At 42.3% G+C, this 15,120-nt stretch overlaps 1 protein-coding gene across 1 annotated transcript in view; it reads left to right on the forward strand.

Moving 5' to 3' along the window:
• LOC144792390 (putative cation-transporting ATPase 13A4) overlaps positions 1–15,120 on the forward strand; it is a 466,918-nt gene that overhangs the window by 205,488 nt on the left and 246,310 nt on the right. Inside the window, exons 11-12 of the mRNA XM_078667375.1 lie at positions 3,447–3,604; positions 13,838–14,026. Of these exons, the coding sequence (XP_078523501.1) occupies positions 3,447–3,604; positions 13,838–14,026 (347 nt within the window). The remainder of the gene's footprint in view (positions 1–3,446; positions 3,605–13,837; positions 14,027–15,120) is intronic.

The following is a 15,120-nucleotide window of genomic DNA, read 5'->3' on the forward strand; positions in this document are numbered from 1 at the left end:
CGCGGTGTTTCTGCTGTGATCTTGCAGTGGTGGTGACTAGTTTCCCATACATATTGATGCCGTGTGAACATTCCGACTGCATATGGCTCTGGCGGGAAACAGCGCGATGCCGGGCAAGAAGCAGAAGCTAAGCAGCGATGAAAATAGCAACCCGACCTCTCCGGGGACGACAATATAAGTCTAAACAAAACACAGAACAAGGAACAGTAGGGCGGCCTATTCAAGGGAGTTCCTCAAATACTAAAATAGGTGCCTAAATAACAGCCAACCACTATAGGTCTCAAACCACAAAGTGACCAGCTAGAATGGTAAATCCCAATGTGATACTGACCGAGGGATCTGGAGCCGGAGACAGCGTGGGGGAACACGAAGAGAGCGCCCTGGGGGGGACAGCGCTCCGCCAAAAAGGGAAAAAGAAGAAGAAAAAAGCGAAACCACCACAGCCCAAGATGGCGCTTGGTTCAGAGACCTACAAATGGGTGGAGAAAGCAGCATGGCAGCATCACACACAACGGCGACACTCCCCTGTAACAGCCTGTACCCCCTGCACCTGCACCTCTGAGCAGCGAGATGTATGACACGGGGAGGGCAACAGTGAGTAGATGGTGGCAGCAGCAAGAGGGAGGCTGACTGAGACTGCGAGCGGGCTCTGATCGTATGGGTGATAACGAGAAAATCGAGAGAAGGCTTCCAACCGGAAAGTGTGCAGGACGGCGGATAGGGGGAATCATGTGTACAGGTGCTTGAGGTCCAACCCGTCACACACCCGGCCGAACAAAGTGGCGCCAGTCTCACTCAAAACACTAAACCACACAGACTAAGAGTCCAGCATAAGGGGATTTGAACGAGTGGTGACGGAGGCAGCAATTGAAAAGAACACCCTCACAGGCAGCTGGGAGGAAAAGTGAAACTGAAACCGCCTTAGACACGGGACAGCCTAAGGGGTGCCACAGTGAAGTGAAGAAGACGACATAATAACAGTGTTCACTCCAGTGGGCGGTGACGGGAGCCTGCCTCACTACACTCGGTTGCCTCAACTCTGTGGCCTCAACTCAAAAGTAAAAAAAAAAAAAACACAAAGATTTGCGAATTAGTAGACGGGAGGAGAGAAAGTACACGATGTCTGACCCTCAACCGAGCAGGCCCTGCAGACCTACAGAGCAACCAGTGACCCAGCGATCAGCAGATGAACCCCCAGATAAGCCATTGGGAGAGAGCAGTAGAGAATGGTAGGGAGCAGAGACCACATACCCGCTGAGGCCCAAAACTGGCTAAAACAGCCAGACACCCAGCAATATCAAGGGAGGGGAGATAACAGGCTGCCGGGCCCCACCGCAACACATCCAACCAGGACCCTAGGGACACCAAAAGGAGACAAGACACCACGGGTCACACAGGGGGGCACAGGAGGCAACCATCTTAAAACCGGACTACAGGAAGCCGCCAGGTTAACAGCAACAAGAAGGAGGGGTGCAACAAGACAAAGTCACAACAATATAAAGAGTCTCAGTGACCCAGCACAATTCTGGTATACACCGGGAGGCACCCAAACAACACAGTGATGGTAGAACGGTCACCCACCTGGTCCTTTTCCCTGCTTACTTCCCTAGACAGCTGAGACCTAGCTACTTTTGTATGATGCCCGGTGGAGCTACCTCACGAGCTATAGGGGAGATTGACTTTGGACTCCCTCCTTTGACTATCACCTACCCAGCCGGACTTCGGGCAAATGCTGCCGTGTCTCTCCTGACCTTATCTTCCCCAACCCTCTCCCCTCTCCGCTCCTACTCTTTCCAGCTTCTGTCCTCTGCCCTCACCTGCCCCTGCCCTTTGTCCCCACCCTGTTTTTCTGTGAACCTCTCCCCTCGACACTTGAGACCGAACTATTTTGTCTGATGCCCGATGGAGCTACCTGGTTTAGCTATAGGGGAGATGGGCCGTGGATTCCCTCCTTGGTCGTCACCTACCCAGTCGGTCTTTAGACAAACTTCCTTTCGTCTCTACGGTTGTCTCTTCCCTTATCCTCACTTTCTCACCTCTCCTACCCCCCACTACTTTTCTCTCTCCTTTCTCTCCTCTTCTAATGTATTGCTGATTGTTTGATGTAATGTGTAATTGTTGATCTTTTTCTGTTATATTGTTGAACCACATTGTTGCACTTCCGTTCGTCTCTCCTGTCGTCTTCTCCCCCATCCTCCCTCTATTTATGTATCTCCTTCTCTCCTCTCTCAATGTATTGAGACTGAACTATTTTGTCTGATGCCCAATGGAGCTACCTGGTTTAGCTATAGGGGAGATGTGCCGTGGATTCCCTCCTTGGCCGTCACCTACCCAGTCGGTCTCTTGACAGACTTCTTTTCGTCTCTCCTTATTGTCTCTTTCCTTAACCTCCCTTTCTCACCTTCCCTGCCGCCTCCACTACTTTTCTCTCTCCTCTCTCCCCTCTCCTAATTGTATTGCCTATTTTTTGATGTATTGGGTAATTTGTACTTTTTTTGTTACATCGTTGATTCTCATGTAAAGCGCTCTGATACCTTCGGGTCTAGCCAGCGCTATATAAAACTCTTTAAATAAATAAATAAATAAAATAAATATGTGTTGAATGCAAACATATGCATGATACATGTAGAAAATACCACCTACCCATTGCCAGAGTCGGACCCATATTTGGGCAGTCAAGGCAATGGGTATATGGTACAAAGAGCACTAACCTGTGTATTTCTCAGGGTGAAGATGTTGCTGTGTAGGGGGGACCAGGAGACAGGAATCCACTTCAAACTCTGATCGGAAGAACAGGAAAGGAGTGAGTATGCACTTCAAATCCTTATTTTCTGCTGATCTCTAGACGGCGGTCCCACTGCAGCGTTTGGCTCGTCAGAGAAGCCATCTCGTAATACGGATAGCAGTGAAGCTCTTCAGTACCGCACTATGGCAGTTGATTTTCCCAGGCGGTCAGCGATGTCCTTGCAGTGTCGGCATTTCACCCCCAGTCTTTGCAGTCGCAATCTTCCCATCTGATTATACGATGCTCGAACCGCCAAGCTCGTGGCAGTATCACCGCAACTGCAGAAACAGCAGTCAATGGACTGCCAAACTCGTAAAAAGGCCCTTAATTTACTAAATATCCTATGATGTGTTGGACTAAACTCCTAAACCCAGTAGAAGCCTATAATTTCAGCTTATTACCCCCTTTTTATTGACCCTTACTTTTCACACCATCATTGTGTTCCATTAGCCTGGCATTGGTAGCCTGCTTGCTTGGTGCCTAACTAACCCAAGATGAATTATCTTTAAGTGTCATCTGATAAAACGTTGTATGTCAGCCACAGTATGCAGTTCTACAGATCTGTATACACACTGTTCACTGCTATTCACAATGGCATTATTATATACACTCCTTTAAGTGTTTGCCTCTCATATTCTCATTGTTTTTCTATCTCCACTAGGGTTCAACACAGCAAAAGGTGACCTGGTGAGGTCCATTCTATATTCCAGGCCTGTCAACTTCAAACTTCACCAAGACGCAATCCGGTTTATCATATGTCTTGCTGTATTAGGCGTCATTGCCATGATTTACTCAATTGTGATATACAGCAAAGAAGGTGTAAGTAGCATTTTCATTTATTCACTGTTTTGAGAGACTTTTAATGACTTGGTGAATTCAGTTTAAAAAAGGTATGGGTAACGGGATGTGAGTTAGAGCTAGGGGAGGCAGAGGGGCATTGCACCACTGGAGGAGCCTGGGGTAGGGCTTGGAAGGCAATGGAACATTAAGGCTTAGAAGAGGGCAGGGTATGACTTTGGTTCCAGGTTGTTCTCCTACTGCCAGGTGTGCTGAATTTCACTTCTTGCTGGTTTCCCCACAAACCTGGATTGCTCCAGGGGTCAACATGGAGGTGGTGCAAACACCAGCGGTCATGGAAGGACACATGGTCATTGGACAGGTGTGAGGCAAGGGACTCATCCTTAACCGCATGCGCGCGGCGGCTTTTCCCGCTGTGCGCGGCGGTTTTAAAAAACACGCGTTACATGACGAGCTGAGCTCGTCATGAGCGTACGAGAGGCGTAACTCATGACGAGCTCAGCTCGTCATCAGCGTCGAAGGGGTTAACAAAGGATATAGTATGCAAGGCAGCATGTCTGGCCCGGCTATAGTAGCACCCATTTGTTGGAGGGAGGCCACCATGGATGTTCTGTTTGTGGAATGGTAGCTTGACAAGGCCCCGGACTACTTGTACAATGTCATGTCTGATGCACAATATGTGTAGACCCACAGTCTCCCTGGTTGGTTATAACACTGATACAAAGCAGCAAAGAAAACCAAATTAATTTCTAGTTTTTTACTTGTTCGCATTGAAAAAGAACTGGGCCAACCTTACCATTTATCCTCCAATGGACCTTTGTAGTTGACTAGGAAGTAATAAGGAGTTAACATTTACCAGACAGTTTAGTATTCATGCAACTCATTTGGCCACAGAAGAAGGACCAGGAATCAGGTACTAAGGTTAATAAGGTTTATTACAAACTAATAGCTAAACTGATATAGATGAATCTCAAAAACATTATAAAGGTAGAGAATCACCAAAGGCAGACCAATTCATCTTACAAAGTTCAGTCTCAATAATAAGAAACATTCATTGGCAGCAATGCAAAAGAGCAAAAACAAGATGTTATGCTCAGTATAGTATTTGCAGTTCTCCTGATTAGGCTCAAATCATTCTAAATTCCTAGTCAAATCCTACACTAATTAAAGTCATCTAGGGTAAGCATGATGCATTTTAAGAATAAGCAGAAAGGTGTCAGCAGAAGTAAACATTTCAGTAGCAACCTGTTCAGCAGAGTCAAGTATGTGGCATTTAGCTGTACACTCTCAGAGATAAAGTAGAACGGTCTGCACCTCTCCAAGCAGGAAGGGGTCTGAATAATACAGCAATTGAACATCTAATTAAACCTAGAAGATTCAAAGGTGAGCTCATCTCTCACTTGAAATGAAACCTAGAAGATTCAAAGGTGAGCTCATCTCTCACTTGAAATGAAACCTAGAAGATTCAAAGGTGAGCACACCTCTCACTTGAAATGAAACCTAGAAGATTCAAAGGTGAGCACACCTCTCACTTGAAATGAAACCTAGAAGATTCAAAGGTGAGCACATCTCTCACTTGAAATTAAACCTAGAAGATTCAAAGGTGAGCACACCTCTCACTTGAAATGAAACCTAGAAGATTCAAAGGTGAGCACACCTCTCACTTGAAATGAAACCTAGAAGATTCAAAGGTGAGCACATCTCTCACTTGAAATGAAACCTAGAAGATTCAAAGGTGAGCACATCTCGTACTTGAAATGAAACCTAGAAGATTCAAAGGTGAGCACATCTCTCACTTGAAATGAAACCTAGAAGATTCAAAGATGAGCACATCTCTCACTTGAAATTAAACCTAGAAGATTCAAAGGTGAGCACACCTCTCACTTGAAATGAAACCTAGAAGATTCAAAGGTGAGCACACCTCTCACTTGAAATTAAACCTAGAAGATTCAAAGGTAAGCACACCTCTCACTTGAAATTAAACCTAGAAGATTCAAAGGTGAGCACACCTCTCACTTGAAATTAAACCTAGAAGATTCAAAGGTGAGCACACCTCTCACTTGAAATTAAACCTAGAAGATTCAAAGGTGAGCACATCTCGTACTTGAAATTAAACCTAGAAGATTCAAAGGTGAGCACACCTCTCACTTGAAATGAAACCTAGAAGATTCAAAGGTGAGCTCATCTCTCACTTGAAATGAAACCTAGAAGATTCAAAGGTGAGCTCATCTCTCACTTGAAATGAAACCTAGAAGATTCAAAGGTGAGCACATCTCTCACTTGAAATTAAACCTAGAAGATTCAAAGGTGAGCTCATCTCTCACTTGAAATTAAACCTAGAAGATTCAAAGGTGAGCACACCTCTCACTTGAAATGAAACCTAGAAGATTCAAAGGTGAGCTCATCTCTCACTTGAAATGAAACCTAGAAGATTCAAAGGTGAGCACACCTCTCACTTGAAATGAAACCTAGAAGATTCAAAGGTGAGCTCATCTCTCACTTGAAATGAAACCTAGAAGATTCAAAGGTGAGCACATCTCTCACTTGAAATTAAACCTAGAAGATTCAAAGGTGAGCTCATCTCTCACTTGAAATTAAACCTAGAAGATTCAAAGGTGAGCACACCTCTCACTTGAAATGAAACCTAGAAGATTCAAAGGTGAGCACATCTCGTACTTGAAATTAAACCTAGAAGATTCAAAGGTGAGCACACCTCTCACTTGAAATTAAACCTAGAAGATTCAAAGGTGAGCACATCTCTCACTTGAAATGAAACCTAGAAGATTCAAAGGTGAGCTCATCTCTCACTTGAAATTAAACCTAGAAGATTCAAAGGTGAGCACACCTCTCACTTGAAATGAAACCTAGAAGATTCAAAGGTGAGCACATCTCTCACTTGAAATTAAACCTAGAAGATTCAAAGGTGAGCACACCTCTCACTTGAAATGAAACCTAGAAGATTCAAAGGTGAGCTCATCTCTCACTTGAAATGAAACCTAGAAGATTCAAAGGTGAGCACATCTCTCACTTGAAATTAAACCTAGAAGATTCAAAGGTGAGCACACCTCTCACTTGAAATGAAACCTAGAAGATTCAAAGGTGAGCACACCTCTCACTTGAAATGAAACCTAGAAGATTCAAAGGTGAGCACATCTCGTACTTGAAATTAAACCTAGAAGATTCAAAGGTGAGCTCATCTCTCACTTGAAATGAAACCTAGAAGATTCAAAGGTGAGCACATCTCTCACTTGAAATTAAACCTAGAAGATTCAAAGGTGAGCACACCTCTCACTTGAAATGAAACCTAGAAGATTCAAAGATGAGCACATCTCTCACTTGAAATTAAACCTAGAAGATTCAAAGGTGAGCACATCTCGTACTTGAAATTAAACCTAGAAGATTCAAAGGTGAGCACATCTCTCACTTGAAATGAAACCTAGAAGATTCAAAGGTGAGCACACCTCTCACTTGAAATGAAACCTAGAAGATTCAAAGGTGAGCACATCTCTCACTTGAAATGAAACCTAGAAGATTCAAAGGTGAGCACATCTCTCACTTGAAATGAAACCTAGAAGATTCAAAGGTGAGCACATCTCTCACTTGAAATTAAACCTAGAAGATTCAAAGGTGAGCACATCTCTCACTTGAAATGAAACCTAGAAGATTCAAAGGTGAGCACATCTCGTACTTGAAATGAAACCTAGAAGATTCAAAGGTGAGCACATCTCTCACTTGAAATTAAACCTAGAAGATTCAAAGGTGAGCACATCTCTCACTTGAAATTAAACCTAGAAGATTCAAAGGTGAGCACATCTCTCACTTGAAATGAAACCTAGAAGATTCAAAGGTGAGCACATCTCTCACTTGAAATGAAACCTAGAAGATTCAAAGGTGAGCACATCTCTCACTTGAAATTAAACCTAGAAGATTCAAAGGTAAGCACACCTCTCACTTGAAATGAAACCTAGAAGATTCAAAGGTGAGCACATCTCTCACTTGAAATTAAACCTAGAAGATTCAAAGGTGAGCACATCTCTCACTTGAAATTAAACCTAGAAGATTCAAAGGTGAGCTCACCTCTCACTTGAAATTAAACCTAGAAGATTCAAAGGTGAGCACACCTCTCACTTGAAATGAAACCTAGAAGATTCAAAGGTGAGCACATCTCTCACTTGAAATTAAACCTAGAAGATTCAAAGGTGAGCACATCTCTCACTTGAAATTAAACCTAGAAGATTCAAAGGTGAGCACATCTCTCACTTGAAATTAAACCTAGAAGATTCAAAGGTGAGCACATCTCTCACTTGAAATTAAACCTAGAAGATTCAAAGGTGAGCACATCTCTCACTTGAAATTAAACCTAGAAGATTCAAAGGTGAGCACATCTCGTACTTGAAATTAAACCTAGAAGATTCAAAGGTGAGCACATCTCTCACTTGAAATGAAACCTAGAAGATTCAAAGGTGAGCACACCTCTCACTTGAAATTAAACCTAGAAGATTCAAAGGTGAGCACACCTCTCACTTGAAATGAAACCTAGAAGATTCAAAGGTGAGCACATCTCTCACTTGAAATTAAACCTAGAAGATTCAAAGGTGAGCACATCTCTCACTTGAAATTAAACCTAGAAGATTCAAAGGTGAGCACATCTCTCACTTGAAATTAAACCTAGAAGATTCAAAGGTGAGCACATCTCTCACTTGAAATTAAACCTAGAAGATTCAAAGGTGAGCACATCTCTCACTTGAAATTAAACCTAGAAGATTCAAAGGTGAGCACATCTCGTACTTGAAATTAAACCTAGAAGATTCAAAGGTGAGCACATCTCTCACTTGAAATGAAACCTAGAAGATTCAAAGGTGAGCACACCTCTCACTTGAAATGAAACCTAGAAGATTCAAAGGTGAGCACATCTCTCACTTGAAATGAAACCTAGAAGATTCAAAGGTGAGCACATCTCTCACTTGAAATGAAACCTAGAAGATTCAAAGGTGAGCACATCTCTCACTTGAAATGAAACCTAGAAGATTCAAAGGTGAGCACATCTCTCACTTGAAATTAAACCTAGAAGATTCAAAGGTGAGCACATCTCTCACTTGAAATGAAACCTAGAAGATTCAAAGGTGAGCACATCTCGTACTTGAAATGAAACCTAGAAGATTCAAAGGTGAGCACATCTCTCACTTGAAATTAAACCTAGAAGATTCAAAGGTGAGCACATCTCTCACTTGAAATGAAACCTAGAAGATTCAAAGGTGAGCACATCTCTCACTTGAAATTAAACCTAGAAGATTCAAAGGTGAGCACATCTCTCACTTGAAATTAAACCTAGAAGATTCAAAGGTGAGCACATCTCGTACTTGAAATTAAACCTAGAAGATTCAAAGGTAAGCACACCTCTCACTTGAAATGAAACCTAGAAGATTCAAAGGTGAGCACACCTCTCACTTGAAATGAAACCTAGAAGATTCAAAGGTGAGCACATCTCTCACTTGAAATGAAACCTAGAAGATTCAAAGGTGAGCACATCTCTCACTTGAAATTAAACCTAGAAGATTCAAAGGTGAGCACATCTCTCACTTGAAATTAAACCTAGAAGATTCAAAGGTGAGCACATCTCGTACTTGAAATTAAACCTAGAAGATTCAAAGGTGAGCACATCTCTCACTTGAAATGAAACCTAGAAGATTCAAAGGTGAGCACACCTCTCACTTGAAATGAAACCTAGAAGATTCAAAGGTGAGCACATCTCTCACTTGAAATGAAACCTAGAAGATTCAAAGGTGAGCTCATCTCTCACTTGAAATGAAACCTAGAAGATTCAAAGGTGAGCACACCTCTCACTTGAAATGAAACCTAGAAGATTCAAAGGTGAGCACATCTCGTACTTGAAATTAAACCTAGAAGATTCAAAGGTGAGCACACCTCTCACTTGAAATGAAACCTAGAAGATTCAAAGATGAGCACATCTCGTACTTGAAATTAAACCTAGAAGATTCAAAGGTGAGCACATCTCTCACTTGAAATTAAACCTAGAAGATTCAAAGGTGAGCACATCTCTCACTTGAAATTAAACCTAGAAGATTCAAAGGTGAGCTCATCTCTCACTTGAAATGAAACCTAGAAGATTCAAAGGTGAGCACATCTCTCACTTGAAATTAAACCTAGAAGATTCAAAGGTGAGCACACCTCTCACTTGAAATGAAACCTAGAAGATTCAAAGATGAGCACATCTCGTACTTGAAATTAAACCTAGAAGATTCAAAGGTGAGCACATCTCTCACTTGAAATTAAACCTAGAAGATTCAAAGGTGAGCTCATCTCTCACTTGAAATGAAACCTAGAAGATTCAAAGGTGAGCACATCTCTCACTTGAAATTAAACCTAGAAGATTCAAAGGTGAGCACATCTCTCACTTGAAATTAAACCTAGAAGATTCAAAGGTGAGCTCATCTCTCACTTGAAATGAAACCTAGAAGATTCAAAGGTGAGCACATCTCTCACTTGAAATGAAACCTAGAAGATTCAAAGGTGAGCACATCTCTCACTTGAAATTAAACCTAGAAGATTCAAAGGTGAGCACATCTCTCACTTGAAATTAAACCTAGAAGAATCAAAGGTGAGCACATCTCTCACTTGAAATTAAACCTAGAAGATTCAAAGGTGAGCACATCTCGTACTTGAAATTAAACCTAGAAGATTCAAAGGTGAGCACATCTCTCACTTGAAATGAAACCTAGAAGATTCAAAGGTGAGCACACCTCTCACTTGAAATTAAACCTAGAAGATTCAAAGGTGAGCACATCTCTCACTTGAAATTAAACCTAGAAGAATCAAAGGTGAGCACATCTCTCACTTGAAATTAAACCTAGAAGATTCAAAGGTGAGCACATCTCTCACTTGAAATTAAACCTAGAAGATTCAAAGGTGAGCACATCTCTCACTTGAAATTAAACCTAGAAGATTCAAAGGTGAGCTCATCTCTCACTTGAAATGAAACCTAGAAGATTCAAAGGTGAGCACATCTCTCACTTGAAATGAAACCTAGAAGATTCAAAGGTGAGCACACCTCTCACTTGAAATTAAACCTAGAAGATTCAAAGGTGAGCACATCTCTCACTTGAAATTAAACCTAGAAGATTCAAAGGTGAGCTCATCTCTCACTTGAAATGAAACCTAGAAGATTCAAAGGTGAGCACATCTCTCACTTGAAATTAAACCTAGAAGATTCAAAGGTGAGCACACCTCTCACTTGAAATGAAACCTAGAAGATTCAAAGGTGAGCACACCTCTCACTTGAAATTAAACCTAGAAGATTCAAAGGTGAGCACACCTCTCACTTGAAATGAAACCTAGAAGATTCAAAGGTGAGCACACCTCTCACTTGGTCAATATCAGCTTTCCACTCTCCCAAGGTTGACATTTTCCCTTTCTCTTGATCCTCACATCCCACAAGTAGACCATCCGGGTGACCTGGAATGTTTCCTCTCTCCTGATGTCCCATGGATGGACTCCCCTCATTCAGCTCATTGGCTCCACATTCTTTGCCAAATGTTCTTACTTGATCCTTGCTATCATTAGTACAAAGATACTCCTTTCACTGACTATGAGATTACAGAGGTGGACCTGCAGAGGAAGGAACATTGCAAAGGCAAACTTCTTGTTCATGTTGATGATTATATGTCTACACCTTTAAGCTTAAGGCCCACAGTTATGCTAAATTAGCAAGTCATCTAAATATCCACACTGGATACATGACTCTACAGCCACAAATTATTCAAAGTAAACACAAACATTTAATAAAGGCAAACTCAATTTTCAGTAAGGAAATATGCACACATGTGAATGTAAACAAGAACTGCAAATCCTCACATTATAATCAACGTTAGGCACACATACATTTCAAAATCACTTGTCCCTAGTCAATGTACTGCATTAAATGCATTTTAGCACACCACTTTACATTGTAAGTCAATAGATTTAATAATTATAACATTTTGATAATAAAAGATAGTTTAATAACTAACGCTAAAATTTGTGTTACTAAAATGAAACACACCAAAGTATATAGTGTCCGTCACATGTAAATATTGCGTTTCTGTGACCTGTTAGGGTGCAACTAAAATGACGCTGCTCCGCCACTGTGACGACTTAAAAGGTACTAGTCCCATAAAAAGCGTGCCAGTGCCCAGGACCACCGCCAGCCCACCTGCAAAATATAAGCACTGCTTTCAACTCCGAAAGAATACCATAGACTGCCTTTCTCTTGGGCATATGAAACAGCAATCCAATCTAATTGTCCAGTATTCTGCTTTTTAATGCAGAACTCTATTGCCCAGATATAGGTTGCGCATCCCATCAAATGCAATTACACCTTTAAAGTGATCAAACACAATCCTGTTTTGAACCTTTCCCACCCACCTGATGTTAATAATATGATTGCCACATATCTTTCTTCATTTATACTGGAAGATCAGTCCTCACAGGTCCAGATCACATGAGAACAAATCTCGTGTTCATATGGCACAAACTAAATTCTTGTTGACATCCTTCTATAGTTTGTCTAATTATTTCAATAAAGGATGTGAAGATCAAATGTGCCATTGGTCCTGGAGAGACAAGCCATAGGTGGTTGCACCCCTAAAGTTCCCAACATGTCTGATCCTAGTTCCATTTTCCAATCACAAGTTACCGTGCCATGCATTTCAAACATGACATGTTCAAAGTGGAAAACATATTGTACACATTAACCAGAAGGACTGTTGAATGACCTTTCCGTATCCCATTGAAATATTCAATTTTAGTCTTGGCCCTTCTGCCACAGAGCCACCTATGTACAGAGAGTCAATAATCTTCCTGACTCAGCCTACACATGTGTGCACTTACTCTTACATCAACTGTCTGTAGCAGATGATTTTATTTATTTAGGAAATACAGGTTCCAGCTCAAAAAATATTTAAAAATAAATAAATACAGTCAGTGTTACTTTATTGAGGGGTCTCACACCACATCAGAGGTCCACACCAGTGGTCCACAAGGGAACAGAAATCTGGTTGGTGTCACATTGAGATCCCGGTTCCCTTAGAGGCTGGGTACTGGAGGTTTGGATACAATTAGCCCACAAAACTGTTCCCTAACAGTAAAAGAAAAGTGACTGGAGATCAGGACCTATGTTTGTCCACACTTGAAAGAATCTGTTTTTCTAATCCAATCTGAATGTGCCACAGTTAGTGCACATACGGGTAGATGCATCATTGTTGCCGTTTGCGATTCCTAAATTGCAAAAATTAAGGAATCGCAATTTAGAAATCGCAAATGGCAATGCATGAAAAATTCTCCATTTTTTTTGCGATTCGGTATTTTTCCTTAATTGCAATTCACAATTTGCGAATCGCAATTAAGGAAACCCTTCCCATTGATTCCTATGGGCCAAAAGGCCCATAGGAATCAATGGGAAGGCATTCAAATTTTGCGAATTTCATTTTGCAAATCGCAAAATGTGAATGTAATTTCAAAGGTGCAGGGGGGGGTCCAAAGAACCCCTCCCTGCACCCCTGAAATGTAACTTTAAGATCCATTTACACACACGCATGCCCCAAGGACATGTGTGTGTGTAAATTAACAGTTTCAAATATGTAACTTGTGCATGTTTGAAAGTTTTGGGTAAATTAGCATGAAGTTCAACTTCATGCTATTTTACCCCTTCCAAAATGCGAATTCGCAATTTAAAAATAATCATGCATTGCATTTAAGAAATCTCAAATTGCGATTTCTTAAATGCAATCGCAATTTTAGAAATCGCAACATGGTTGCGATTCCTAAAATTGCGAAATGCATGATGCATTCCAAATTAGTCAATTGCATTCGCAAACGGCCGAAAATTGCGATTCGCACCGTTTGCGAATGCAATTCTGTTTGATGCATCTAGGCATTAGACTCAGGAAGGGTCATCACTGTTTTCTTGAGTGAAAAGGAAGGCATGCCTGATATGTTCATGGGCTGTGTCTGGTGTGGTTGTCAGTGTCTGCAGGGGATTCCTGAACTACCATCTGTGGATGTAGTGCACACAGAGCCAATAAAGTTTATGTATTCATTGTCTTCTAAAAACCATACCATTCTATTAACTTAAGCATGTAAAATAAATTTATATATTTGAATTTTGCGTTGCAATTTAAGTGCTAATCAGACCGAACATTCTAACCATAAATGTCTTTATTTGTATTTACTAACAATGTGGTGACCCTCCCCCACCAGAAACCCACCGAGGAAACAATACTCATGGGGATCTCCGTGTTGACCATAGCAGTGCCACCCTCTCTCCTTGCTGCTCTAGCGGTGGGTGTCATGTACGCCCAAAAACGGCTGAAGAATAGGGGCATCTTCTGCTTCAGCCCTCAGAGGATCAACCTATGGGGACAAGCCAACATTGTCTGCTTCGACAAGGTAAAAGCAGCAGTTTGACTCCATCTTGAATGTTTACAATCACATGGGCTTTAGTTTATATTCATTGGGGAGATTGAGCCTGTAATAATCAGATTGGGGTACAGATTTGTATGGAAGGACTGGGATAAAGAGCACTTACTACTAAGGGCTGGCAAAGGCTTGGCTCTGCCCACACAGTCAAGAAATTTCAGTTTGAATATTCTAACCTATGACTCCAGAATTTGGCCAGCTTCATTTGAAGCATAGCTAAAGGTCAACTGCTGCATCTTTGCAATGGCTTTCTTAGTCATGATGACCACCTGGTGGGTCATTCTGTCGCAGGAAATCCAGAGGAAATCTGCTGAATGCTCTACCTGTAAAGAGAAAGGGTAGCTGGTGGGGGGGATGGAGAGAGCGGGAGAGTTGGCCAAGAGCTTATTCTGTACAATAGCTGCCAATGAGCGCTTGTTTGTTGTATCTTTATCCTTTGACGCAACCAAGTCCCAACTCTTTCATAGTGACATTTTCACCATTAGTGCTGTGAATGCGCTTGGAGCACAGACTATGGCGTGTATTAGGATGGCGTACGGATGGCCACCGCCGCGCCGGCAGTGGCAACCGCCGCGCCGGCAGTGGCAGCCGCCAGAATGGCGGCGGCCATCCGTCCACGATCGAAACCTAGAAAGCTGCCGGTCACATAAGCATGGCGGTGATGACCGTGGCAGTGAGAAATACTGCCAGCCACATTTCCACCAGTAGCATTCCACACACTTGCCTGGCGGGCGGAGTTGGACTGCTTAAAAGTGGCCGGTGCAGGGCAAGGCTCAGCCGGCAAGATTATGATGCCAGCGGTAGCCAGCCTTTCCGCTGCTGTGGAACCGCCAGTGCAAGGATATGCAGGACATGCTCCTTTTGACATTGTGGCGGTGCTGCTGGCTGCAGCAACCACCGCAATGTTAAAGGCCGCAATCGTACCGCTGCAGTCCGATTTCGACTGCAGAGCATACTAATTGAACCGGCGGTTATGCCACAGTCCTGGTGGGCGATCTTTTCCCGCTACCATGGCGGTCGGAGTGATTTTCCGACCGCCATCCTAATAGCCCCCTAAGTTGGTG

Source organism: Lissotriton helveticus, chromosome 11 (assembly GCF_964261635.1).
Source record: "Lissotriton helveticus chromosome 11, aLisHel1.1, whole genome shotgun sequence".
Lineage (NCBI taxonomy): Eukaryota > Metazoa > Chordata > Amphibia > Caudata > Salamandridae > Lissotriton > Lissotriton helveticus.